Raw genomic sequence first — 27,057 nt, 5'->3', positions numbered from 1 at the left:
AAAACCTGCAGCTTTCTCTCGCTGAATTTTACGGGCAGCTAAAAAAACAGCAGATTTCGAGAAATGCGAACATTTGCCAAGAAAATGTTGAGTTTATTCGGCTCAACATATTTGTGTGAGCAGACATTCGAACTTGAACAAGAACCGATTGAGGTCAAGGCTGAGTGACTCCCACTTACATGACATTTTATGGATCTCAACCACTGCCCTCAAACCAGACCTGCCCTCTTTAGTGAAATCCAGATCTCAACATCAACCTTCACATTAGTGTTAGCAAGTTATAGGTTTCTTGATCAACGTGAAATTGAGTGTTTTGAACTCCTTATTTAAAATAACCATGAGGCAAAGATTTTGATCTAACTCATGGAAATTCAATGTATGTAGTTCCATGTTATCTGAGTCTCCAGATATAAATGTTTTGGGCAATAAAGCGAGCTGCAGCCAATGTCTGCAGTACCTGTCATGTCAGCAAGTTATAGGTTTCTTGATCAGTCGGAAATTGAGTGTTTTGAACTCCTGTTTAAAATGACCATGAGGCAAAGATATTGATCTAACTTATTGAAATCGAATGTATATAGTTCAATGTTATCTGAGTCTCCAGATATACATTTTTTGGGCAATAAAGCGAGCTGCATTCATTGTCTGCAGTACCTGTCATGTCGTGTCCTTCCCGTCATTAGAGTACACAAGGTACAGCACAGTGAGTCTGTATAGAGTACAGTATAACATTACCATTTGAAAAATAAAGATAATTGTGACCATTTATTTGTATATATTTATTTATTGTTCTATGGCAGTGTATATTTGCATGCAACTTTTGTGGTTAAAAAACATCAGAAGGAACTATTGGCCCCCGGGGCTCTTCCCTTTATCAAATTTGGACCTCTTTGCAAAGAGTTTGGACACCCCTGCTCTAATCCATTCAGTATGGATGGCGCCCAAAACCCCAGTTCAAAAACAATAGAAATGTTGTAGTACAATGTTTTTGATGTATCATGGTTCTTCCTATGACATCCCAATTCCCACCAACAGTGCCACAAGAAAGGCACAGTTTCCCAGACAGAATAGGACCATCAGCAGGATGACTGTTATCTGTTAAAACAATGCAATTTATATTAGAAATCAGTAGGGTGGTCTGTATATTTTTTGGATTTGTTGGCATTTTATCTTACCTTTTTCGATTTCAAACTATCTGTAATCCAAAGAAAATGCCAAAGTTAAAGCTACTACAAGGTACCTAAAACCCACATTTTCAGCATTAAATAATTTACATTTAATTTTGTGTGCATTGTCAACACAAAGAGGACCCTTTAATATATTACTGACATATTATCTACTCCCATGCTCCCCCCACCAAAAACTACAAGTCAAGAAAAGTGTTTACCTGTATTGCAGACTGTGCAGTTTGAATGCACCTCCAGGAGGATGTAGCACAAAGATTCCCATCCAACAAAACCACCCATTACTTTCATCAGCCAATGGTCCAGTGTGCTATCAATCAACTTCAGACCGGTAAATATGGCTGCAACTGTGTGAAGTCACATACAATAAGTTACTTCAAGTGGTCAGTTTGTAAATAGTTTAATAAATTAATATCATTTGACAGCTTGTACCAAAGCAGAACATAAAATGTCTGTCAATGCAAAATGAAAGACAAAAGCTTACCAGCCAAAGTTTTTATAACCACCGCATTTAAAGAATGGGACCAGTCGAACAGAAATCTCCTGTCAAGTAAAGAAGAAACATATTAAATGAGTGTATATTTGACTATACAATTCAATCAGCATAGCACATACTTCTAAATCGTCTGTGGGGAGTATCATACATTTGTGTCTTGCAAACCAAATCACCTGCCTTACACAGATTGGTTAGTTAGGAGAGTATACCCTTATCTTCCCACGGGATTAATAAAGTATCCATCTATCTATCTATCTCCAGGCACCACTACAGCACTGCCCAAAAGTTTGAACAATCCTCTGCACACAGGCAGAATTATGTATACTTTTTTTTATAAACACAGGCATTCAACTCAGCAGGCAGACAGACCTGCTCTTATTACTTATTATTACATTTCATTTAGCTGAAACTTTTATCCAAAGCTACTTTCATTAAGTTCATTCAACCGTGAGGGTTCAAACCCAAAACCATGTATGTTAAGACAGAACCATCCAACCAGGCATGGTGAGGTTGAAGTGTGCTTAGCTTGAATAAAGTGTGTGAATCTTTTTCTCTCTCCCTCTCTCTCTCTATCTCTCACACACAACATGGTACGTACAGTGGATGTTGCTGTCCGCAACGCATCAGTGCCAGTACGGGCTGGAGGAATGAGAGGATCATAACCAAGCAGCCCAACACTGGATGGGCTCCCTGCAAACAAACAGAGCAACACTGACAGTCACTGACATGCTATACCACACATACATCTAACAGTATTTCCAGTGCTTGGTTCAGATCGCTACTGAAAGTTCCTGTTCAGTCCGCAACAATAATATTGAGTGAAGGAAATTCCTTGTGATGGCAATGCCCTTCAATGATAAGCAGATTCAATTATTTGATGCTGAGGGAACAAAAAAAAATTATGAATCCCAGTAGAGCTGGTACACTGACTTTAGACCAGGCCTTGACATGTGAAAATGAGAGGATGAAGGCAATGATTGTGGCTGCTACCGTAACACACATCACTGCTACATGGACCTGGAGAAACACAAACGGTCAAAGTCAAGTAAAACATATGCTACTGTAGAGAACTCAGTAGACGTCTAGGCTCAATTGTGATTTATGATTTAGGGGTGGTTCGTCGGTTTGTTAATCTCGTAGAAAAATTACATGATAATTTGATTAGTAAAAACAAGATTTTTTTTTAAATCACAGTATAATATAAAATCAGATGGTTTAGTTTGTTGTTTGAATTAAGGTTGTCCTACTTTATTATAATTTTTTTGTTTAGGTCCACCTACAGCAAACTGAAATGTTATTTTATAATTCTAAGTGTCCATGTTTTTTTTCTCATGCTGAAAAGGCAAGCTGATCATGGCGTACGTCTATAATAGACCCTTTTCATGCAAATTTCCCCTTTGAGGGACTAATAAAGAACGTAAGTCTCACCAGAAACCAGACATCTTTGCCCCACAGGTTGTGTCCTTTGGTCACTCCTTTCAAAAATCGGGCTACCATCATTCCTAGTGATCCTGTGGTCATCCAGGCTATCAGCATTAGTGCTCCTGAAACCAAAGAGTTGTATAAATATCTATTACTTCCATTTCCAATATTCCACTCTCCAATAAAGTTTGTCTTCAGTTTTGGATAAAACAATTGGGCCCCTGTTTATGTAAGTCCCTCCATCCCAAACTGTTTCAACCACAGCACTCCACATCCTAGTGCTTTAGCTTATTTTATTCCTATGCGCCAACGACAGCCAGTGGCTTATGTTTTCTGGTTGTTTGTCCGTCTGTCAGATCAGATTCACCCATCTATTGTATACAAACTGGTGCATACACAGCCATAAACTGTACAACATGTTTTTATCTCATTGTTTTTATGCAGTCACTTGTGCGCCTGTGGCTGAGGGGTAGAGTGGTCGTCCTCCAACCTGAGGGTCTGCAGTTCAATCCCCAGTCTGACCCATCTGCATGCCGAAGTGTCCTTGGGTAAGATGCTGAACCCCGAATGGCCCCCCATAGAATAACAAAGTGCTGTGAATAGATGCACTGTGTGAATGGGTGAATGTAAAACTGTACTGTAAAGCGCCTTGAGTGGTCATCAAGACTAGAAAAGCGCTATATAAATACAAAACCATTTACCATTTACTTGTCTAAGGTCTGTCTAAAAGATGAAATTAACTTCTATCTAAAATAACTAAACAGTCAATGCAATGTAACAGGGGCGGCTCCTGGCATAGGCGGTTGCCGAGAAGGTGCCACAAAAGGCTGATTTATCATGACAGTTCAGTTACAGTCAAATATGAGTCAAAAAAAGTGTACCTTTAATAGGTGTAAATGCTCTTACAGTCCTTGGTACTTACTATCGGGTTCCCTTTTCCTAATAATACTGTCCACTGGGATTACGACATCTATCATTACTCATTACCTTGTCTGTTCTTTGTCCTCCACCACTTTGTTTGGTTGTTTAAGTAGCGGCTGTTTATCTGGAATCTGAACTCCAAGTCTCAACCGCATTTGTAATAATACACAATATAAATTAAAATATGAACTGTCACAATTTCCCTGACACATATTACTTAGGTCATGTTGCTGACAGGACACAGAACAAAGGGTATGTTTATAGTTATTATTCATCCATCTGGGCAAGATCTCACCATGTGCTTTGATGACAGGAGACAATCCAGCCTTTCCTACAATCTGCGGTCTGGAGATGTCTATCTTGTCAGTGCTGATAAAGGTAGCTACATGGAGCTGGATTTGTCCTGCAAAAGAAACATAAAAGAGAATATTGAGTATTCTTTTCTACTTTTTGTTAAAATTGAGAATTATAAGTATTTTACTTAGGAGGTGTCAATGGTTATGTTTTTCTCTTATTTGTCATTGGATTGTGTTTAAATGGAACTAAGATTGATGAAATTGTAGTGAAATTTTTTAATGCAGTGATCACCAACCTTTTCGAGCCCAAGATCACTTTTCAATACCTAACGTAAGCAGAGATCTACCATCCTGATGTCTTCGAAAAAAGCAACTTATTAGGGTTATATATATTTTTTTTTTTTGCAATTTCTGTTAAAGTCTGAATCTACAGGCATAATTATATGCAAACAGTGGAAGGTATGCAACTTTATAAATTCAATGCACAATATTCACAATAATATAAATTCATATTTACAGATTCTGTCCAATGTACAATATTTAGCTTCTCAGTTCAACAGTATGTTCTGCAGAGGAGCTGCTACTGTAGCACAATGTTTTGACATTGGCTTTGCCTTGAATATGGACATAAATATGACTATTTCCTTGTATAAAATACCAGTACTAAACAGTATATAGCCGTGTATCTTCCGCTCCTGAAAATATTTCACAATAGAAAAAAACTTTTTAAACAAAAGAATGGATTCAGTCCACAGAGACACTGGCGTGCTTTTATTTTGAAACACATACAGAAAGTGTTGCAACCATTCGGGTTTGTGACATAAATTCAACAGATATCTATAGATAACAGATATATTCTCTGTTTATTCTGCTGTGAACCACTATATGTATCTGTCTATGTCACAAACGTATATAAAACATTTTCTGAACCCATTTCAAAGTAAAAACACTCCAGCATTTACTTTTTCTGAACTCTCTGGCTTTGACTGTTGTTGTGAGACCGGAATATGCACGTCTTCAGAACCGCTGAGACCTGGTATTTAGTTTAGTACATAATCTGACTTGTTTTAAAGGAAATGCAGTAGATCTTCCAGCAGCTCTGCCGCCAAGACCGGAAAAACTGCCTGTGTGATCAACCGACACCCATTGTTGTGATTGTGATCATGATCGTGGATTCTGAATCATGGATCGTGGTGGTAGCAGATTGATTATGGATTATGGTTTCAACTAGATTGAATATTTAATATGTTTACTCTCATATACCATTATTGTCAGTACCCCTATCATTAAAACTGTCAGGCATTATTTTCTGTATAAATAATTAAAATATTGCTACATCTCTGCATTTATGTAAGATGATGATGATGATGAGGAATATGCTGGTTTCTTAACAGACCTCTGAAATGGCCAACATGGAATGTTCTGTAATAACAGCAGTTCAGTACATCATACTTACTTTTATATGAGCAACACATATGAAAATGCTAAATCTGTTTCATTTCATTGACTATAAAGTTTTTGCCCAAAACTGAATCCATTTGATCATAGCTCACTTTGACAGTTTTGAAAGAAAGCAGCAAGTAGCATTACCATAGGCTGACAACTCACTCCAAACAGGCAGGTTTAGAGCTGGCAATGCAATAGTTTAAAATAATCTCTTAAATTAAAGGCTGCCCTGTTATGAACATACAGACATCCTTGTTTTTTATAGTTATTAATATTTTTTCCCCGATCACATATAGAGTCCTCCTTCACCTTACAGATTGTCTACATTACCATAACTGCTGGGTCCATGAGCAAACATGAGATGGTAAGTTTTGTTGAAGCCTTTGGTCCTCTGTATAGAAACTGTGTTCATGGATGTGAAGGAACAGCTGATTACTCTGTCCTGCGCTGAAGCTCTTACATCAGTCACATTCCCCTGATGGACAGTTTAAAAATGATCTCAGTGTCAAGTTCAATCCACACAGTTACAATTCACACATAGTATTAGCAAGTAAAGATCATTCAATACTGTATGTCACAGTCTTGCAAGAAAAATTCAGATACAAATCTTTGGTCTTCAGTACCAGAGGAACAGCCTGTGGAGTTGTCCAACCTATTGAGAAGGCATGCTGCATCCCCACTTGACCGTCACTGCCTTTGGAACAAATATAGATGTCATCATTTCCCTGAGGACAGACAGAAGTATATATGAAAATTTACAATTTTTTGTATATTTACTGATGTGTGTTCTTCTGACAATTTTACATGTGTCTTCGGAGAAGCACAATACCCCTGTTAAATCTCCAGGTACAGACAAATTATGTAGGCATACTTTAGAATAATACTGCACACAATGTGGTATATCATAAGCCTTTTTCTTAGAATTGTAACAAACATTGCTTATTTCATAGATTCAAGCATTTTGTTGTGACATTACCATCATCTGATCATCTGAGAATCCAAAAGAGATGTATCCATTCGAAGGACCTGTCATCTCATATCGGATGGTTTTGTCAGTGGGAGACGACATCATGGCTGACATGAAAAAACAGTCGACACTAACTGCAGGGTCACAGTCTGAAGGCTGACTGAAACACATCTTGTTGATACCACAGTCTGCACTTGAGATAATCTGCAGGAAAGAGTCTAAAGATGTATTAATCTGTTCATATAACAACAAGAATACAATTAGATCCTAGTGTTCATGATAGATAGTACAATCAGCAGTCACCCTGCACCCTGCAGGGCGGCTGTGGCTGAGTGGTCGTCCTCCAACCTGAAGGTCGGCGGTTCGATCCCCAGTCTGACCCATCTGCATGCCGAAGTGTCCTTGGGCAAGATGCTGAACCCTGAATGGCCCCCCATACAATAACAAAGTGCTGCGAATAGATGCACTGCATGAATGTGTTTGTGAATGGGTGAATGTAAAACTTTACTGTTAAGCGCTTTGAGTAGTCATCAAGACTAGAAAAGCGCTATATTTACCATTTACCCTGGAAAACTGTCATCTATAATGTTTGAAACTTTTTTGAAACTTGGCTTCCCAGTTTATTAAGATGTATATATAGGTTAATAAAGCCAAGAGTTTTTTTCCTATGGCGTGCCTCTTGGGGCATTAAGAGGACAGGCCGAGGGCTGTATATATGAGAAAATATACAAATCTAAACCCACAATGAATTTGGCTCCTCCAAAGGATCTGGGTGTGGCGATTGGCCAAGACACCCAATGCTTAACTGTCATCTCAATTGGATTCCCCATATTTTGTTGTTTCTAGTAAAATCACAAAGCAATGGAGGGAATTGTGGATATTGATTGGCATCTAAAGTAGTCGACTGAGCAGAAGTTCATGTTGAAAAGTCATGACGACAGCTCACACTCTGATGTCAAAGACTTCTCACCACCGCAGATGGAACCAGTTAATTGGAAAGCATCCTTCCCTGTGGACCAGTGGCTAACTGACATAATTTATAGTCACAGCCAAGGAGGGAGTTCAAATTCCTGAAGGCATTACCATTGGAGGCGAGTTACAAAACGTTTGAAGCTGTTTTTCAAGAAAAGGAAAAATCCTTAAGACATATTTAGATGCAAAAATTATATGATATGAACAGTTAACACAGGGACACAGGACGGCACCTGGGGAAATGTGTGTTTCATTTCATGGGGTCTCGGTAAGATTCATAAGATATTGCAATTGCTATACTCCCACATCCAACCCAAAGGAGGCCAGTAAGAATGAACTTCTCAACTACCACCTGGTTATTTTCTACTATGTTAAGTATGGTATAACTTTTACATACCGTTTATGGCTGGTGGATGTATCATCTGTCTATGTTTGTTGTTTGGTAGTTAGAGAGCTAGTTTCACCCTGTTCCATCATCATCATTATTATTATTATTATTATTATTATTATTATTATTATTATTATTATTATTATTATATTTCATTTGGCTGATGCTTTTGTCCAAAGCGACTTACAATTTGTACACTCAACATTTATGAGGGGCCATTTAGGGGTTCAGTATCTTGCCCAGGACACTTCGGTATTACTTACACCCAGTGACGCATGTTGAAGATCTATTGTTGATGTGGTGGAGGAACTGGATATTGTTGGTGGAGGCAGACTGGTGGATCCTCCACTACCGTCATCACTGAAGGTCAGAACAAGACTCGTAACATCAACCCAGAATGTCTCATAATTCTGCACAAAGGAGGCACTGCAGAGAAACCAAACCCAGGTTTCATTCATCACAGTAAACACGTTGGTATTATTATGTCATGAGCCAGAAATTAAAACTCAATGTGCTATCTCACTAGAGCATGGTGTTGAAAAGAATAGAGAAGAGAAGACTAGTTGAATTCATCCTTACTGGAACTGAATGGGTTTGCCGTCTGTGGATGCTTCTGATCTCCACGTCACGAAAATAGAGGTCTTAATAGAGTCTGATCGGTGAGATACTGCAGAGTTCTGGACACATATACACACAAAAACAGACATACGCATGCACACGCATGCACACAAACATTGACTTTCAATATCATACTGTATTTTTTTTTTTTAAGGTTTGACAGCATGTTGTCCTTTAAGTTATTCCATATTTTTTATTTTCCTAATTTAGTTAAATTGATTGTACACCCTCAGTGCTGGCGCTGACATACTCTGCTAACAGTATATTTTCACTTACTGATGACACGTGTAGGGAAGTTTTAAAATTGTAATTTTGAAGTGAAATTATTCTGTTGAAACAGGTAGTTTCCGTTTGTTGTTTTATTGCTTTAATTTTAGTTTTTCTTAAGCATAAAATGTATTCATACTGTGGTAATGGAAAATAAATTGATTTAACCTTAGTTTTGTATTGGTCAACTTAAACTCCTTCAGTTAAAGTAATTTGTGTATTTTAATTAATTAATTAATTACCTTAATTCATTCAGGCATTCACAGACTGAACAAATGTTCGCTCTTATTTTGAAATACACCCTTGTAACTTAAAGGTGAGATTATGCTGGTTGTTGGGGTTCATAATTTTTTATTTGGGGCACTAAATTAAAAGGTTTACAGGCTTTTTATAAAATGCTTTAGTTTGTTTATTCTCTATAAATTGCTGCAGCAGCAGAGACTCGCATCCGGGTTCAGCTCCTGCCACCATAGATATATATATATAAAGGCTAGGTGTCTCATCCGTGTTTCCGGTCAACGGAGTCGAACGTCCGCACATGGCGGCCATCTTGCCAAAGGCAGCTCGCCCATCCATAACATTGTGTTGGTAGTGGTATATGTACTTTTTAAATTAAAAAAATTAAAAAAAATTCTTGATGTATATTTGTAAAGGGAAATCTTGTACCTATATAGAACATTATTCTAATTTTTTTCAAAATAACATAATTATTCATAAGTATGCAGTGTCATAACTACATCTCTGACATTTGTAACAAACCGAACAGTTTAAAAATTCGGTTGAGAATTTAGCAAGTTATGGTGATTTTAAAAGTACGTACCACTACAACACAATGTTATAGATGGGCGAGCTGCCTGTTGCAAGATGGCCGCCATGTGCAGACGTTCAACTCCGTTGGCCGAGACATCTAGACTTTATATATTTATATAAGGAAATAATCCCAATTACATTTAAACCCGTATTAGCAGTAGATATAAACAACAAATTCTTTAAAACCCTGAGCACCATTGAGAACGACCACCTCGTCGATAGCTCTGCAGACTCATTACGATTAACATTAGACTCAATAGCGCCTCTAAAAAAGAAAAATGTCAAACATAGTAAATTAGCTCCGTGGTATAATTCCCAGACAAATGAGTTATGACAATTATCAGAAAACTAGAAAGGAAGCGGCGCTCCAGCAACAATGTTGAAAATCGAATAGACTGGAAGAATAGTGTTAAAGAATATAAAAAGGCTCTCCACAAAGCAAGAGCCGCCTACTATTCAAAACTAATAGAAGAGAATAAAAACAACCCCAGGTTTCTCTTCAGCACTGTAGCCAGGCTGACAGAGAGTCACACCTCCACCGAACCCAGTATTCCTCGATCCCTAAATAGCAATATCTTAATGACCTTTTTTAACGATAAAATTCAAACTATTAGAAATAAAATCAACCATCTCCTGCCCTCAATTGGCACTAATACCCTCCCAACAACAGAGATCTCAGAAACGTCTGAGAATCCTACCCATTACTTAAACAGCTTCTCTCTGATCACCCGTGATCAGTTTACCAAATTAATCTCAGGTTCTAAACCAACAACCTGTATCTTAGATCCCATTCCTACCAAATTACTTAAAGAAATTCTGCCCTAATTGATAGTTCATTACTTAACATTATTAATCTGTCATTATCATCAGGTTATGTACCACAGTCTTTTAAAATAGCTGTGTTCAAACCCCTACTCAAAAAACCCGCCCTAGACCCAGAGGTTTTAGCCAATTACAGGCCAATATCTAATCTCCCCTTCATTTCTAAAATCTTACAAAAAGTTGTTGCCAATCAGCCGTGTGAGTTTCTCCAGGAAAATAATATATATGAAGACTTTCAATTGGGGTTTAGAGCCAATCACAGTACAGAGACAGCCTTGGCAAAAGTCACTAATGACCTTTTAATAGCCTCAGATCAGGGACTTGTGTCTGTCCTCGTGCTGTTAGATCTCAGTGCAGCATTCGACACAATTGACCATCAAATTTTATTACAAAGACTCAAACAGTTAATTAACATTAATGGAACCGCCCTTAACTGGTTTAAATCGTATTTTTCTGATCGCTCCCAATTTGTGCAAATTAATGATGAGTCATCTGTGTGCACCAAAGTTAACCATGGTGTTCCACAGGGCTCTGTGCTCGGCCCAATTTTATTCTCATTATATATGCTTCCACTAGGAAACATTATCAGGACACACTCTGTAAATTTCCACTGCTATGCGGATGACACCCAGTTATATTTGTCAATAAAACCTGAACAAAGTAATCAATTAACTAAACTTCGAACATGTCTCAAGGACATAAAAACCTGGATGACCCGCAATTTTCTCTTATTAAACTCAGACAAAACAGAGGTTATAATACTTGGCCCCAAACACCTTAGAGATGCATTATCTAATTATATAGCTGCGCTAGACAACAGTGCCCTTGCTTCCAATGAAACAGTCAGGAACTTGGGAGTGATCTTCGATCCTGATTTATCCTTTAATAGTCACTTAAAACTAATTTCTAGGACCGCTTTTTTCCACTTGCGTAATATTTCAAAAATTAGACATGTCCTTTCACAAAAAGATGCAGAAAAACTAGTCCACGCCTTTGTTACATCGAGACTGGACTATTGTAATTCATTATTATCAGGCTCCAGCAGTAAGTCGTTAAAGACTCTACAGCTTGTCCAAAATGCTGCAGCACGTGTCCTGACGAGAACAAAGAGAAGAGAGCACATTTCTCCAATATTAGCATCGCTACACTGGCTTCCAGTTAAATCTAGAATAGAATTTAAAATTCTCCTCCTCACCTTCAAGGCCCTTAATAATGTAGCGGGTCAGTTCTTAATAAAGTTTTATACTTTAAGCAGTGTCATTTTCCCCGCTCTGGATGTGTTAATTAACCTGACAGGACGGCAACTCCTATAGGCTGCGGGGAGGCGGAGGAGTTTATTTAGGGACACCTTAGCACTCTCCCTCGTCCTCTCTCTCTCTCTCCCCACTGCCGGTCCTGTGGGTGTGTGCGGACGTTTAGCGTGAGCGCAGCACGTGTGGTCGCAATTGTTTGTCACGGTAAGTTGCTGGAAGTTATATAATATTAACGGAGATCACAGAGAAAGTGTCCGCAAATTGTAACGGAAGTTTGTCTTGAGAGCCCAGCGTGAAGCTGTGTCTGTGTGCGAGTGTGTGCGACGGTGTCGGCGTCACTGTAGATGCACGCTGTCCCTGCTTTATTTTAATGAATTAAAGGTATGAGATAAGGATGTGTTTTTATGTTTGTAAATGTTTTTAAATATTATAAATGTGCTTTTTAATTGTGTGACCTAACTATTACATGTTTGTTTTATAGGGCTGCCTCCAGCAAAATAGTTATGGTCACTGTTTTTTCCCACTTTAGATTTCATTTAGATTATTTGGTTTGATCATTTGTTTCTTTGTGTTATTTTGATTTGTTCTATGGCAAGGTGCAATATATATGGTTGACTGGGACTGTGCAATTCAGTGGTAGTGACTTGAATGGTGGTGAATTATTGGCTCCATAAAGTAGAGGCCCTCTTTTGTCATTTTGTTGTATATCGTTTGCAGTGATTTTCTTAAAGTGTGTTATGTTTGGTTTTTAATGCATGATATTTTAGCATTGTACAATTGGGTCTGGAGCCTCTAATTTCTCTTTTTTTTAAGCTGTCATTTAGTCCAGGCCAGCTTTTCCAACCTTTGCACATGTCACTTTACTGTTTGAGCAGTCTGTTTTAAATCATTTGCATCTATTAAATAAATTGTATTTTGTTCTGATATCTCAGCCTCCCGTCACGTCTTATTCTGGATACTTGTTGAACCGAATTGACATTTACTGTCATCTCTGAACCATTTTTAATCACTACAATAATATAGCGCCTTTTTACCTTTAAAGAGCTGTTAGTACCTTATAAACCCACTAGAGCACTCCGCTCCCAGAATTCAAGCCTACTTGTCGTCCCTAAATTCTCTTAAAGTAGAGTAGGAGCCAGAGCTTTTAGCCATCAAGCCCCTCGGCTGTGGAGTAATCTACCACTTTCAGTTCGGGAGGCAGTCACCATCTTTTCGTTTAAAAGTAGGCTCAAAACCTTCCTTTTTGATAAAGCTTATAGTTGGAGCTAATTAGTGCGCCAGAACGTTACTTGTTCTATTTTATGACACATGACACACAGAGCTTCTCTTTCCAGCTTCTCCTTCCTCTTCTTCATCCCTATCCCCCTTCCCCGGAATCACTTTGCTTTATCACCCGCAGATCCGCACCATGGATTGCGGTCTGTGGATCGCGCACCGGGGGTCGCGGTGTTGGATCCAGTGTGGCGGATTCTGAGTCATGTGGGCTGATCGTTGTGTCACGTTGGCATTGGGCACAGGCGGTGATGGGTCCTGGTGGGCGGCGGTGGACGGTGACTGAGGACTGGAGTGGCATCTGGTCTGGATGGTGGATCGTGGTCTAGATGGTTGCTGAGCATGGACTGTGCTTGCAGCGGGACTGCTTGGTATGTCATGTTGGGGTTGTCCTTCGGGTTGATTATTGATGTTTTCCTGCACGTGGCATCTATTGCACTTCTGTCCGTCCTGGGAGAGGGATCCCTCACATGTGGCTCTCTCTGAGGTTTCTACATATTTTTACCCTGTTAAAAGGGTTTTTTGTAGTTTTTCCTTACTCTTGCTGAAGGTTAAGGACAGAGGATGTCACACCCTGTTAAAGCCCTATGAGATGAATTGTAATTTATATGGGCTATACAAATAAAATTTGATTGATTGATTGATATATATCTATGCCTGCCACCCCTCGTCAGAAAGCCCAGTCTCCTGTGATTGGCCAGCTGGGAGCCATTTCATCACCCCTGTTTACTGTGGGAGAGAATAGCTCCCTCTGCTGTGGACTGCTATCAATGCATACTGTATACATTAACACAAAGTCATATATAACAACTAGAGGACAGGGAAAGACTGAAAAAGCATAATAGGTGAAGCTTGAAAACAATGTTCATTGTGAAATGATAGTTTGACCTTATGTTTTGGAGTAGAGGCTGGCTTGACTGAAATCCTTTGCAGCTGCACAGTGTGAGTGTCACTTGACGAGCAGTTCCCTAACATTCTGACAGTGTGAAGCTATTTTTTTTTTTTTTTTACCTCCACCTTTGAATGGTTGCAGCAGCAGCAGTGCATCATTGTCTTTTCTTTTATTAGTGACATCTCTCCTGTGGCCACCAAACAATATGTCTATCCTCACCTCTACCTAACAGACAAACACCCCGATGTGGGAGTCTGACAGTTGCGCTTCTTCTTTTCACAGTTTAATTCCATGATTCACACATTAAACCCATTGGTCATCAGGACAATTTGAAATCATGGATGATGCAGCTTATTTTGCTGCATCAGAGACAAGAGCTTCTCTCTTCCTAATTCTCACCCTCTCTGCTCCAGCTTTCCTTTTTGCAGAGCTGCAATATAATTTGACTGCTATGTGGCGAAGAGGGCTTCATAGAGGAAGTGAGTAAACACCTTGAAAATGTATTAATTTATGATATTGTTAATTGGGCAATGGATGATGGTCCAGCGGACCCAAATGCTGTAAATAAATAAGTAAGCATGGGGCATTATATACAGTTTTGGTAGCTATCGGCCGGCATGTTGTTCACATGGGTGTAAACTCACAGGTCTCTGGTTGCAGATGAGCAGCTGAGCAGCCCCTGGCGTCAGCTCAAAGGAGCCCACTGGAGACTGCCCCCCCACTTCTCTTGCTTGTAACAGGAAACCAATGAATGGTGCTGCGCCCAGAGCCAGGAGCTGAACTGAAAAAGAATTAGATCAGTACTTGGAGCCATGAAACTCGTACCGATTACGAATCCTGATATTTAATTTCACAAAGCATTACATTTGGCATCTATCTAAATAATGATTTTTTTATTCCTTTAAATATGACCATCAATAGTTCAATGGTTCAACAGATCAGATACACAATCATTGTGTTTCAATAAGGACCATATTCACCAAATGTGTATATGTAAAACATAGATCTAAGGAATACAATCCCTATTTTATTGTGGTAGACACAAAGTCCCAGTAACTGATATCATAAAACCTGGACAAAATCTAATCCCAAACTATGTGCAATGAGAGCTAGAGGGAAGAAAGACGCTCTGTTATTCTTTACATGATTAGTACACTTCGCTCAAGGTTTAGATAAGTCTGTTGCTTACCTTTGACCTCCTCTCCCAGTCTGTAACTGCTGTGGTCTGTAGTGATGGTGAAGGGCGCTGGTTCTGTCTGTGGGCTCAACCCAGAGTGGTGGGGTTGCATGTCTTTACAGCTGTCCATAATTTGACCTGAGCTGTAGCAACAAACAACCGGAGCAATACAAACCAGAAACAACACATTATAGTCCATTGCAAAAAAATTGTTGGACTCCACTCTGCTCATGAATAGAGCTGGTGGAAAACATTAGCTCATACAAGGCTTCTATTCCGGTGAGGGGAGCTCAGGTGGAGTCTGTGAGAAAACAATGACTGAGAGGAGGGGTGAATGAAGGACGGCTCTCTGGAATAAATGGGAGGAGGCAACTAACAAACCATCATAACTATTCCTTGTTCATAAAAACAGGATAGACGGACCGTGCTTGTGTGAGCAGGAGAAAGGGAGAAAGCTGTGTAAATGTGGCTTCTGTTGTTGTCAGGCTATGGATTTTACTGCTTGTTACATTAGCAAACTTTATTTAAATTTACATTTAAAGAGCAATACAGCCTTTACCACCAATATTGCATTCCGAGCCTGCCTGCCTGCCTGCCTGCCTGCCTGCCTGCCTTTTTTGGACATTCCAAATAAACCTTTTTTCTGCCATCAATCTGCTGTGTTCCTGGTCTGCACTCTTTTTGAGTCCGCTTAAAATAAGATCTTATCACTAAAGTAACACTTTAACTTCTTAATATGATACTATTTGCTTCCTGTCCACAATTTTAACTACTCGATAAAAAAAAATTGTATTTTTTTTAAATCATAATATACACGATCTCACAGTACTTAAAAAGGTGGAGACTAACATTTTTAGTGAATCCTAAAAGTTCCCACACTTTGGCGACTGTGGAGAGAAAAAACTCCCCCATTAACTGGAATTTGAATTATAAAGGGAGACAATGCAGAGGGGCTAAGAAAACAGTAATATGATCTCTCCTGTTAGTTCCTGACAGCAGATTGTTCACCGACTACCTGGGACATTCTGATAATGAAGAATTACAATAGTCCAGTTTAGAGGTAATGCAGCATCCTTCTGAGACAGGTTGTTTCTTATTTTCCTGACCTTGCACAGTTGGAAACCACCGTCCTAGAGACCTGTTTTATATGAGGGTCAAATGATATGTCATTCTTAAACAAAACTCCACCGTTGCTCACAGTAGAGCTGTGAGCCAAACTTATACCATCCAAGGTAAGTAGTTTTCCTTTGACACGGGCAAAAATAGTTTTGTTGCTGTTCTGACTGATTAAAGATAAAGACAAAGCATTGGACCACTGGAGTTGCCCAAGAAAAAAAATATATACTGATGCCAAGGTTTACTAGTATGAGGGCTAAAAATGCAATTGTATGTGCATGAGATACAATGTGTTCCGATGTTCAGGAGACTGCTTAACTAATATTTGTGAAGATGAGATTAATATATATATATGAGCTGTGTAGGATTAGTATTCTCTTTTTCTTCTCAGTGATGCTTTGGAATACAGTAATGAACAGTGTATTGTGGAATAAGATTGGAGTAACATAACTAGGATTGGAGGATTGAAGTGCACAAAAAGAGCAGAAACACTGTATTGCACAAACCACTTCTTATCACATGCAATTGATTTTAGTGATGATGTTATACAGGCACTGAAATCATGTATTCAGTGAAAATGTCTACTTTGTGTCATGTATAGTAGCAGCGCTGCCAACTTTTCAAAAAACCTTGGAGTGAGATTTTGTCGGGGGTGACCAACATTTTGTAGCGCAGGCAGCCACACACGTTGGTGGCTCAAATATCAGTGAATAGGAATTTGGCGTTGTATCCATGTTGTGCATTCTGGTGGTTTTTGGGGCCCGAAGTCGTTGATAGGGGCGGCCTACTGGAGATGGACAACATTGGTTACATTCTAAAAAGCCAAGACATAGCTGAAGGTCCACCCTCAGGACATTTTGGTTTAAGTAGATGTTATTTCCTGCATTCTAGTGGATTTTTGGGTGGTATGCTAAAGATGTGCAATACCTGAACTTTTTCAGATCCATGTTCCTCTGATCATGACTTGTAGGGCCTTCTAGACTTGAGCTGAACATTCAACCAGAAAATTATTGTTGTGCCTCAATGACTTTCTATGTACCACAATATAGCTGAATTAATAGACCTTTGTTTAAGATTTGACCAAGGTAGATTGATTGACATTTTGATTACAATGGTATTCAACTAATTCTTAACTGAAACCTAAGCTATATTGTTAATAATTGTATTCTTAAGAGCAGTTCATGATTTATGTTCAGCAAAAAATTACACAAGATTAGTTAGGGAGAAATATTTTCATTAATCAAAGCCTCCCACCACACGTTCAAACAAAAAGGTGCAACAAATAAAGTGCTTAAATGCTTAAACAGTAGCCTTTTTAAGCAATACAATGGACCCTCTTCCCCCAAATAAAATTTGTCTGGAGCCGCAAAACATATTTGATAACAAAGCTAAGAAAGTTTTATATAAAGTTATACTATACTTAACTATAGTTTGTTGCATTTATGTTATTATAGAACAACAATAAAGAAAACTGTTGACATTTTATTGATATGTTTACCTGTTACAACAAAGGAAATCAACAAACGCAATACACAGCGAAGTGTAACACCACTTTGAAATAAAATAAACGCAGAGCTATGTAGGGCTATTTGAGTCCTCCCCATATTTATGGAAAATGTATGAAATAAGAAGTACCCTATTTTTAAATAAATAAAAACATATAGCTGCAGCCTAATAGCTTAAAAATATGTTTTAGTTGGCGAAATATAAAAAAAAAAGCGAGAGCAGGTCAGACTGGAGGCGAACACAGAAACTGAGGCTCGATAGTAACCAACTGCAGCCTCTGCTCTGATTAAGAAGCTTTCCATAGTTAAGAAGCAGTGAGTCACTGAGAGGCTGCTCCACGAGAACGCGCTCTGCTTTCACTGTGTCTATCTGAGCGAGTGTGCGGGGCGGGGGGTGGAGCCTATGAGGGGCCGTGAGGGACATTATTCAGAATATCCTCTCACACACACTACTAAAAAGCTCTCACAAACACATATGAAATGCTCTCACACACAGTACTGAAAAACTATACGCTCACACACACAACTGAAATGCTCTAACACACACTACTGAAAAACTATACTCTCTCACACACACTACTGAAATGCTCTCACACACACACTACTGAAATGCTCACACACACTACTGAAAAACTATACGCTCTCACACACACTACTGAAATGCTCTCACACACACTACTGAAATGCTCTCGCACACACTACTGAAAAACTATACGCTCACACACACAACTGAAATGCTCTAACACACACTACTGAAAAACTATACTCTCTCACACACACTACTGAAATGCTCTCACACACACACTACTGAAATGCTCACACACTACTGAAAAACTATACGCTCTCACACACACTACTGAAATGCTCTCACACACACTACTGAAATGCTCTCACACACACTACTGAAATGCTCTCGCACACACTACTGAAAAACTATACTCTCTCACACACACTACTGAAATGCTCTCGCACACACTACTGAAATGCTCTCGCACACACTACTGAAATGCTCTCGCACACACTACTGAAATGCTCTCGCACACACTACTGAAATGCTCTCGCACACACTACTGAAATGCTCTCGCACACACTACTGAAAAACTATACTCTCTCACACACACTACTGAAATGCTCTCGCACACACTACTGAAATGCTCTCACACACACTACTGAAATGCTCTCACACACACTACTGAAATGCTCTCGCACACCATACTGAAATGCTCTCGCACACACTACTGAAATGCTCTCGCACACCATACTGAAATGCTCTCGCACACACTACTGAAAAGCTCTCACACACACTACTGAAATGCTCTCGCACACCATACTGAAATGCTCTCGCACACACTACTGAAATGCTCTCGCACACCATACTGAAATGCTCTCGCACACACTACTGAAAAGCTCTCACACACACTACTGAAAAGCTCTCATACACAATAGTGAAATGTGCTCATATACCCAACTGAAATGCTCTTGCATAGTATTGTGGAATATAACTGTGAATGATATTCGTTCACAAGTAATAATTACAGGTTTTGTTATTTTAACTTTCTTGTACTTTACTTACAGTTCAGTGAAGCGTAATTGTTTGCAGTGATAATTAAATGCTAGTGTGATAATAAATGACCATTTCAAATCATCCAAACTGATGGGCATTTAATTGAGTTCTTGTGATAATGTCGCCCGACATGCTCCGCGGCAGGCACATGCACAGATACACCCCTAGTGATGCTCAAGCACTGGCCCTATTGCCCTGGATGAGAAAAGTGCCCTTCTGCTGGAGCCCATTTTTTTCTTCATTCATCAATATTTAAGAATAAAAATGATTCTCTCTGTCATCAATTCCCCCTAAATGTGTTCTGATATCTGACGGGGCATTTATTTGAGTTCTTGTGAGAATGTCACCCCGACATGCTCCGCGGCACTCACAAGCCCCCAAAGCACATCACGAACTCTAACCCTAACATATTATTTGGTTATTCAGGCCTTGTTTTGTCTGTTTTTGCCTGTTATTCATTCAATTTGATAATTTGAGTTAGTTTGTTAACAAAAATAAATATATCAGTTGAAAATATCCTACTGTGTTTTTTATTTATTATTATTATTATTTTTAATTTCATAAATAATTTTGAGCGATGGGTGCCCCTTTTGGGGGGTTTGAGCCGCTGCCCCCCAAAATGTCTGTGCACGTTCCTTCGGGTGCGGAGAGGAGGGACACACGGTGAGAGCCTGTCCGAGGCGGAGTGACCCTGCTCCGCCCGGTCCTGATAAAGCTACGAGTGCTGGGGCCCCCGCTGGTCCTCCGGCTGGTCCTCCGGCACCGGAGCGACGCGACCGGCCAGCACCGCGTGGGGGTCGACCGGCTCCCAGAGGGTCCCACCCCCACGCGGTCCTGGCCGGTCGCGTCGCTCGTAGCGATCCGCCCCAGCGCTCGTAGCCTCATCAGGACCGGGCAGAGCCGGGTCACTCTGCTTCGGACCGTGTGTTCTTCCTCACCGCAACCGAAATGGAAACACTGCTACGCGGCGCTCACAAGCCCCCCCCTCCTCACATAACTATCCTTGATCACCTTCCGTTTCAACTGAAATACCTTCCGTTTCAACTGAAATACCTTCCGTTTCAACTGAAATTTTCACATGTGTGTATGAGAGCTTTTCATATGTGTGTGTGAGAGCATTTCATATGTGCGTGTGAGAGCATTTCATATGTGTGTGTGAGAGCTTTTCACTAGTGTGTGTGAGAGCTTTTCACTAGTGTGTATGAGAGCTTTTCAGTAGTGTGTGTGAGAGCATTTCAGATGTGTGTGTGAGAGGATAATCTGAATAATGTCCCTCACGGCCCCTCATAGGAGCCAGCCAACGGAACCAGTGTGCTATCTGGGAGCATACACACACAAACACAGACACACACACTCGCCCGCTCCTGGTACTTAATGACGGCCTGATAGGATGTTTAAAAAAATTATCGTGAGTCAACCACCATTATTTTCGTCTCGTCTCGTCAACAAGTTAAAATAGATTTAGTCATAGTTTTTATTTTCAAAGATCCGTTTTAATTTGGCGTGAGAAATTGGATGTGTGGCGTGAGTGCGTGTGAAAACATGCAAAAGCTTGTGTCACACGGCGAAAGCGTGAGAGTTGGCAGCTCTGATAGTAGGCCTATACAGACACAAAACAACCCACAATTTTTCTCTTCAGGATTTGTTTCAACTGACTGAAAAGGTATAACAACAATATTCAAATAATGTATAATTTTACAAATTTTGAACCCCAGATTCTGAGGTTCAAAAAGTAATGGACCAGTGCATCTGAACATCTAGAGACAACAAAGAACCAACACAACAGAATAAACAAGTGCCTCTTGTGTCTACCTAAGAATACTACAAACCACAGTATAACTACTAAACATTCTGTAAATATCAATAAACATGGACATTTCACCAGTAACAGGAGTGATACACAATGTTACTTCTGTTAACAACCTGCACAGTGCTAGTACAGAGAAGACAAAATCACTGGACACAGTCTGGTTTTAATGCAAAATTTCAGACAGAATACTAAAGACTGAACTGAACCGAGCTTCTGCAAGAGCAGCTGGCTAATTCTCAAGGGAATAAATGGATTGGGAATGTGCTGGTGTTGATTAAGTCCCTGCCCTTTGTACACACATCGTTACTACCCATTGGATGGTTTAGGGAGGTCCTCGGATCGGCCCCGCCAGAGATGGTCACAGCCCTGGCGGAGCCCAGAGAAGACGATCAAACTGGACTATCTAGAGCAGTGGTTTCCAAACTTTTTAAAGTCTCGTACCCCTTCAGACATTCAATCTCCAGCTACGTACCCCCCCCCCCCCCCCCCCCCCCGGACGCACGTATACAGCATATAACACTTGAAATTTTGAAATTGTCAGGGATTTCAGGACTCGGATGGAAGTTTAGATCAAACGGAGTTTATCTATCGATTTTTGATTAATCGTTAATATTTTATATTAAAATGCAGTGAAAATATTGATCTTTATTACAAGGTGAACAACTCTTGTGGCAGTTAAACGGTAACCGCTCACTGGTTACACTTGAAAATATGCACCGCTGTTCTCTTAAGCCCTGATGAGAGTGCAGCTAGCCACTGTGAGCTAGCTGGATTTGACGGTTCTCGACCTCTCAGTCCGGTGGTTGTCACCCCTCACCCAGAGCCGGCTCTGTCTGGGTCCGAAGGGGCTAGCTTTGGAGCTAGACCTCCTACTTGAAGAGAGCAGTGGACTCCTCAGGCGCTCATGGAGACGTATAGCTTTGCAGTGTTGGCAGTGAACGCAACAGAATTACGTCTATGACAAAATGTCATCTAGGAAATTCTTAAGGATCAATTAATCGATTGTCGATTAATTATGCCCATCCCTCGTTTTTACTAACGGTCACTAACCTACCTGTAACTTTTATTGGCAGTGTAATTATTTTGCTGAATATGGGCATACATGAGTATTTTTGGCAATGCAACTTGGCTATTTAGACTATTTAATAATGCATGATTATTTATAGCTCAGTTTGAAAATGTAATGGGCTTTTTCACTTTGAAAACGCAAATAAAATGTTCTCCCCATGTACCCCCTGAACCACTTCGCGTACCCCTGGGGGTACATGTACCCCAGTTTGGGAACCGAGGATCTAGAGGCAGTAAAACTCGTAACAAATTTTCTGAAGGTGAACCTGCGGAGGGATCCTCACCGGTAAAGCCTGCTCGAACCTGGTCGACCAAGGCAGCCTGACCAACCTCCTGACGCTTAGGGTCTCGCGCTGCCACTGATAGCATGCACGCCGCTGGACCTGCACCCCTCCCTCGGGAGGGGGCACGTGAGTGAGCGAGAGATAAGTGCGCCGTGCATAGAGGCGCGCATTGCGCCAACCTCCGCTGTTCAAGTAATGAGGCAGTTTTGAGAATGTAAGAAGTACAGATATTTGTATTCAAATGTAGCGGGTAAAAGTAAAAAGTCATCAGGAAAATAAATACTCAAGTTAAGAACAGGCATGTGAAAAATCTACTTAAGTACACTAACAAAGTATTTCTACTTCGTTACATCCCACCACTGCATATCAGTCTGATGAAACCCAGCGACAGGAAGAAACCTGCAGTCATCAGAGCATCAGCACCCCATGGGATGTGGAAGAAGCTTCAGACACAAGCAAAAGTCCAAGACACAATCAGGCACATAAAAAATAGCAGAACATGCAAGGACATAAGCCATTTGTGAAATGGCCAAAGTTTAACAGTGTTGGGAAATAAATTGGAGAAGATAGGTGACCTATTCTACAGCTATGAAAAAGTATGGAGTAAAGGAACATGTCAACAAGAAAGGTATGCCTCCTACTTCGAAATCCCGTCGTCTACAGGATGTTATGTCTAATGACTTGCGGACCGCGACTTCATTTCACATGGTTAACTTTATTGTGGCTGCACATAACTTAAACAGCACTCTCACAACAACAAAACCTTTTACGGCAGCCTTTCGTAAAACTGCTGTGCCTGCCATAAAACTGACATGCGTACTGCAGCAAATTAAGCCACGACTGGTGTGGGTCAAACACAACACAGGAGATCCAACAACCTGTCAAAGAAAGAAGGAGCCTGAGGAAGTTGTGCCTAGCATCAATAGAAAGAGAAAAGGCATCTACCTCCTCCAAGAGGACCTAAATTAGAGGCTCTCAAAACTGTGCAGAGCAGAGAATTATAGAAAACCCTGTATTTATCTCACTTCCCTTGTTTGTCTTCCCTCCGCAGGTGTATACCATCTTTCTGATGACTCTGCTGGCCAAGGACAGCTCACTACCTCATCTGAAGCTCATTCCCTGATCACCAGCAGATATCTACCCTGGTCGGGCTCCTAGTCATCGCCAGTTTGTGCTTGATACCACAGTGTTAGTAACTTGTTCTTGGCTGCTCTAGATCTTGTGTTTAGAATTTATTTCAAGTGTCTTGTTTCCTGCTTCATTAACTATATGTCTCCTTGTGTCTACAGGATCCATTCCCTGGTTCTCCTGGCTTCCTTACTTGAGGACTGGATTCTGTGAGCGAACCGTTCGCTCTCCACCACCTTATTTCATCCTCATGCCATATTCTGTTCAAACAATAAATTACTGTTTACTTTCCAGTAAACAGTACTATGTGTCTCTGTCTCTGCGCTGGGGTCCAAAGATACTCTGAATGTAACAGGAAACAACACAAAAAAAATCATTAAGCATGTCAAAGGAAGAGGTTGAAGATCTTCTGAGAACCATCTACACTGATAGTGGAAAGATGTACTGATACTTGTCCCTGCTGACATTCAACCAATCTCCCCCCCCTCCAACATCAATTTGACATCAGACCTCCCAAGCTGAGTGTGGTAAAAAAGGTAGTGAGGAAGGCAAGATCGGCATTCGGGCCAGACCCTTGTGGTAGCCTATTGTATTTGAGATTCCGTTGGAGAAACATGTGTGGGAGAGCAAGTTATCCCCAAAACCTGGCTAAGAGCTGGAGGAATGCTGTTCCCATAATAATGAATCCATCATCATTAATGACAAGTCATCATTAGCCATGTAAAGGTCATAGACTCAACAATGAAGGGAGAACAAGAGAAGGGTGGAGCAGTCAGGAAAAAGAGACAGATCCAGTAGATGGCGGTAATGCACCTTAAATATGTGTTGCCATTGCCACCCACCAATAAACCAACCAGAAGAAGAAGCCTCAACAATACACCATGTGTCATAGCCCGGCTCATGACTGTGGCATGGAGGGAGACGACACGGGTGAACTGTGGCTCTTTTAGAACATTTATTTAACAGAACAAACTACAAACAAAGTCTCCAAAGACAAAACAGAAAAGGATGGTAGCGTCCGGGAGAGCCAACCTCGCCCCATAGGCAGTGCGAAAGAGAGAGCGCGAGACAAATCTGCCAGCCCTTTTAAAGGGCAGAGCACACGTGGCCGAGGTATGCTCTGATTCACCCTGACGCCCACTCCACCTGTGAATGGAAGAAGAGGGACACCTAGTGTCCAGGTGAGGGTGGAAGGGGTCGTCACACATGCCACAGCAGACACATAAAAACAGGGAAAATATCATCTAACATTGAGTGCAAACCATAGTGCAAATCATCATCCATGATCTTTCACAATGGATTTTGTGAATGTGTCAGGGATTTTAAAGATTACAACTTAAATAATTTAAAAAAAGTGTTTTTCTGTAGATCTGCCAAATCACAGGGAATACAGGTGAGCAGCATGGCCAAAGACATGGAAACAAAAAAGTGTGGAGAACACTAATGGCTCCCCATTAAGTTTAATATCAGCACAAACTACAACCTTGTAGGAGTCGAGGGAATAACACAGTCCGGAGATCTTCTCGTTTTGTGCGCCTCTCGGCGTGTGTTTATTTTGACAAACAATTCACCCACAGAGAACTCCGGGCGCCACCAAAACATCAGCTTTTAACAACCCCCAGTGCACTTGTTACCTTGGTAACCCCACAGCTCCTTGCCGGGTGTGTAAGTATGCGAACCACATTAGTGTAAACCGTCTTTGGTGAATTCTGTATTCTCACCTGTCCCCTACAACTTTGTGTTTATGTGTAAACTGAATTAAAAACATCTTTGTCTCCCTGTTGCTCCCACAGCTATGTTGTTATCAAAAGGGGTTGGGGAAAGCAAGTGCGTTCTCCAGATGAACTATTCGATTTGGAGCAGAGATTTCTTTATTCCCTGACCCCTTGGCTATTAGCTATTGCTTTGGTGAGTACAATATTAGGATCCCCAAAAAACTGAAATACTAAGGTCAAGACTACGTTTCATATGTAGTGATAGCAGTCATTGGACTGTTGCTGTGCTACTTACAGTGTTCTTGTTTGTAGATGATGCAAAAGTAGCTGAATTTGTGTAGAGTGTATAAATCTATGTCTTAGAATATATATTTATTTGTTTAGGAGGATGGAAGCAATTAAAGTGTAAGTTAAATTTTCAAACCTCTCCAGACCTTTTACATAAATGTGTCACTTATATCTCTATGTGTCTGTGGTGGGAAATTCCACTGACCAGTGTCTAAGGTGATGGAAAATTCCACTAACTAGGTGTCTCAGTGCTGTGACCTTGACGAAATGGGTGATGTTTTCCTCCAGCTGCTACAGCGGACGTACACAGCAGATAGACACAGATGATGATTTCATGTCTTTTTTTCATATTATGTTTTATGAAACGCCTCTTTGTGTAAGTTCTGGCTTTTGTGAACTTGGGGCCAGTTCCACTTTGAGCACCTGTGCTTGTTGTGTAACATCTGCAGAGATTACTATTAAAAAGACTCAAAGACTCAAGATGAAGTTCCACCTGTTTCTTCCACCTGCGCAATATTATAAAATAAGGAACATCCTGTCTCAGAAGGATGCTGAGAAACGAGTCCATGTTTTTGTTAACTCTAGTATAGATTTGAGTAATTTTTTATATCAGGATGTCCTAGTAAGTCTACGAAAAGTTAACTTATAAATATTAAAAATACAAATATTCAATATAACTTTAATTGATTAAAGTTACCTATGGAAACCACCCTTCAAAGGAATGGAAAAGATAGCCAATTAATTGATTAAGTCTCATGAAAGTACTAACTACAAATTAGGAACTCTGATTAGTAATTAAATTAATAACTATAACCAAAATTACCATGTAGGTAGTTACCAAAGGATATGGAGTTCTTGACAGTGTAGAGGTTTGCGAAATTCACACTTATGCAACATTAATGAAACAACATTTGTTAAAGAAAAACATTTATTATGAAGATAATTTGAGTATAAAAACGCAAACTTACTATATACAGATGTGTGTGTGAGTATGTGTGTGTGTGTGTTAGTGAGTGAGTGTGCAAAATGGCGGCAAAACACTATGAAGAAAAGAAAAACTGGAGTGTTTACACCAGTGGTCACCAACCCGTCGATCGCGATCTACAGTCTGAGATCTCACAGTCTTCATTGTCGATCCCCCAACTCTCTTGAGTCACTGGCTGTCGTCACACGGCAGATCAGCTGTGTGTCGGTTGTCTGTTTTTCACATGCGCTGTATGTCAGCTACTGCCGGTGGAGTTGCAGGTTTATCTCCTGCATTTCCTTCAAGAACAAGCTGGTTCATGTACTAAACTAAACTAAATCTCAGGACTCTACGGAATGAAGATCTGCATCTTTCGGTCTGTCGATAACATTCAAAGCCCCGTTGGAACAAATTA

General features: G+C 40.3%; 1 protein-coding gene and 1 long non-coding RNA gene across 4 annotated transcripts; one reads left to right on the top strand and one right to left on the bottom strand.

Annotated features, from left to right (window-relative positions):
- Window positions 1-791: 791 nt before the first annotated feature.
- Window positions 792-15,712, bottom strand: zgc:163022 (putative ferric-chelate reductase 1). 2 transcript variants are annotated; one of them, XM_062379718.1, is made up of 15 exons: window positions 15,213-15,701; window positions 14,668-14,804; window positions 8,669-8,766; window positions 8,353-8,515; window positions 6,739-6,933; window positions 6,386-6,487; window positions 6,093-6,237; window positions 4,316-4,423; window positions 3,106-3,221; window positions 2,608-2,694; window positions 2,276-2,367; window positions 1,666-1,724; window positions 1,385-1,528; window positions 1,173-1,192; window positions 792-1,092 (listed from the first exon to the last, which is right to left on the bottom strand). In XM_062379718.1, the coding sequence occupies exons 1-15, from the start codon at window positions 15,430-15,432 to the stop codon at window positions 1,006-1,008; spliced, it is 1,773 nt and encodes a 590-aa protein (XP_062235702.1). In that variant the 5' UTR covers window positions 15,433-15,701; the 3' UTR covers window positions 792-1,005. The 2 variants fall into 2 exon arrangements, 1 of the variants encoding a protein (XP_062235702.1); XR_009911990.1 differs by lacking the exons at window positions 792-1,092; window positions 1,173-1,192; window positions 1,385-1,528 and adding an exon at window positions 3,590-3,692 and having other exon boundaries at window positions 1,676-1,724; window positions 15,213-15,712.
- Window positions 11,680-26,123, top strand: LOC133932846 (uncharacterized). Of its 2 annotated transcripts, XR_009911992.1 has the most exons (4): window positions 11,680-12,063; window positions 13,259-13,502; window positions 23,599-23,735; window positions 23,837-26,123. It is a non-coding gene; the product is annotated as an uncharacterized LOC133932846 (long non-coding RNA). The 2 variants fall into 2 exon arrangements; XR_009911991.1 differs by lacking the exon at window positions 13,259-13,502.
- Window positions 26,124-27,057: the final 934 nt, after the last annotated feature.

The sequence above is a fragment of the Platichthys flesus genome, chromosome 21 (genome assembly GCF_949316205.1).
Source record: "Platichthys flesus chromosome 21, fPlaFle2.1, whole genome shotgun sequence".
Lineage (NCBI taxonomy): Eukaryota > Metazoa > Chordata > Actinopteri > Pleuronectiformes > Pleuronectidae > Platichthys > Platichthys flesus.
The sequence above is the reverse complement of the archived record's forward strand: the minus strand, read 5'-3'. Positions and strand labels throughout refer to the sequence as shown.

Coding starts and splice junctions, on each gene's coding strand:
- zgc:163022 (XM_062379718.1), bottom strand. CDS start 15,432: ATGAGCAGAGTGGAGTCCAACAATTTTTTTGCAATGGACTATAATGTG. Junction 6,238..6,385: donor CTCCACAGGCTGTTCCTCTG/GTACTGAAGACC, acceptor ACTGTCCATCAG/GGGAATGTGACTGATGTAAG. Junction 1,725..2,275: donor TGCGGACAGCAACATCCACT/GTACGTACCATG, acceptor TTTACTTGACAG/GAGATTTCTGTTCGACTGGT.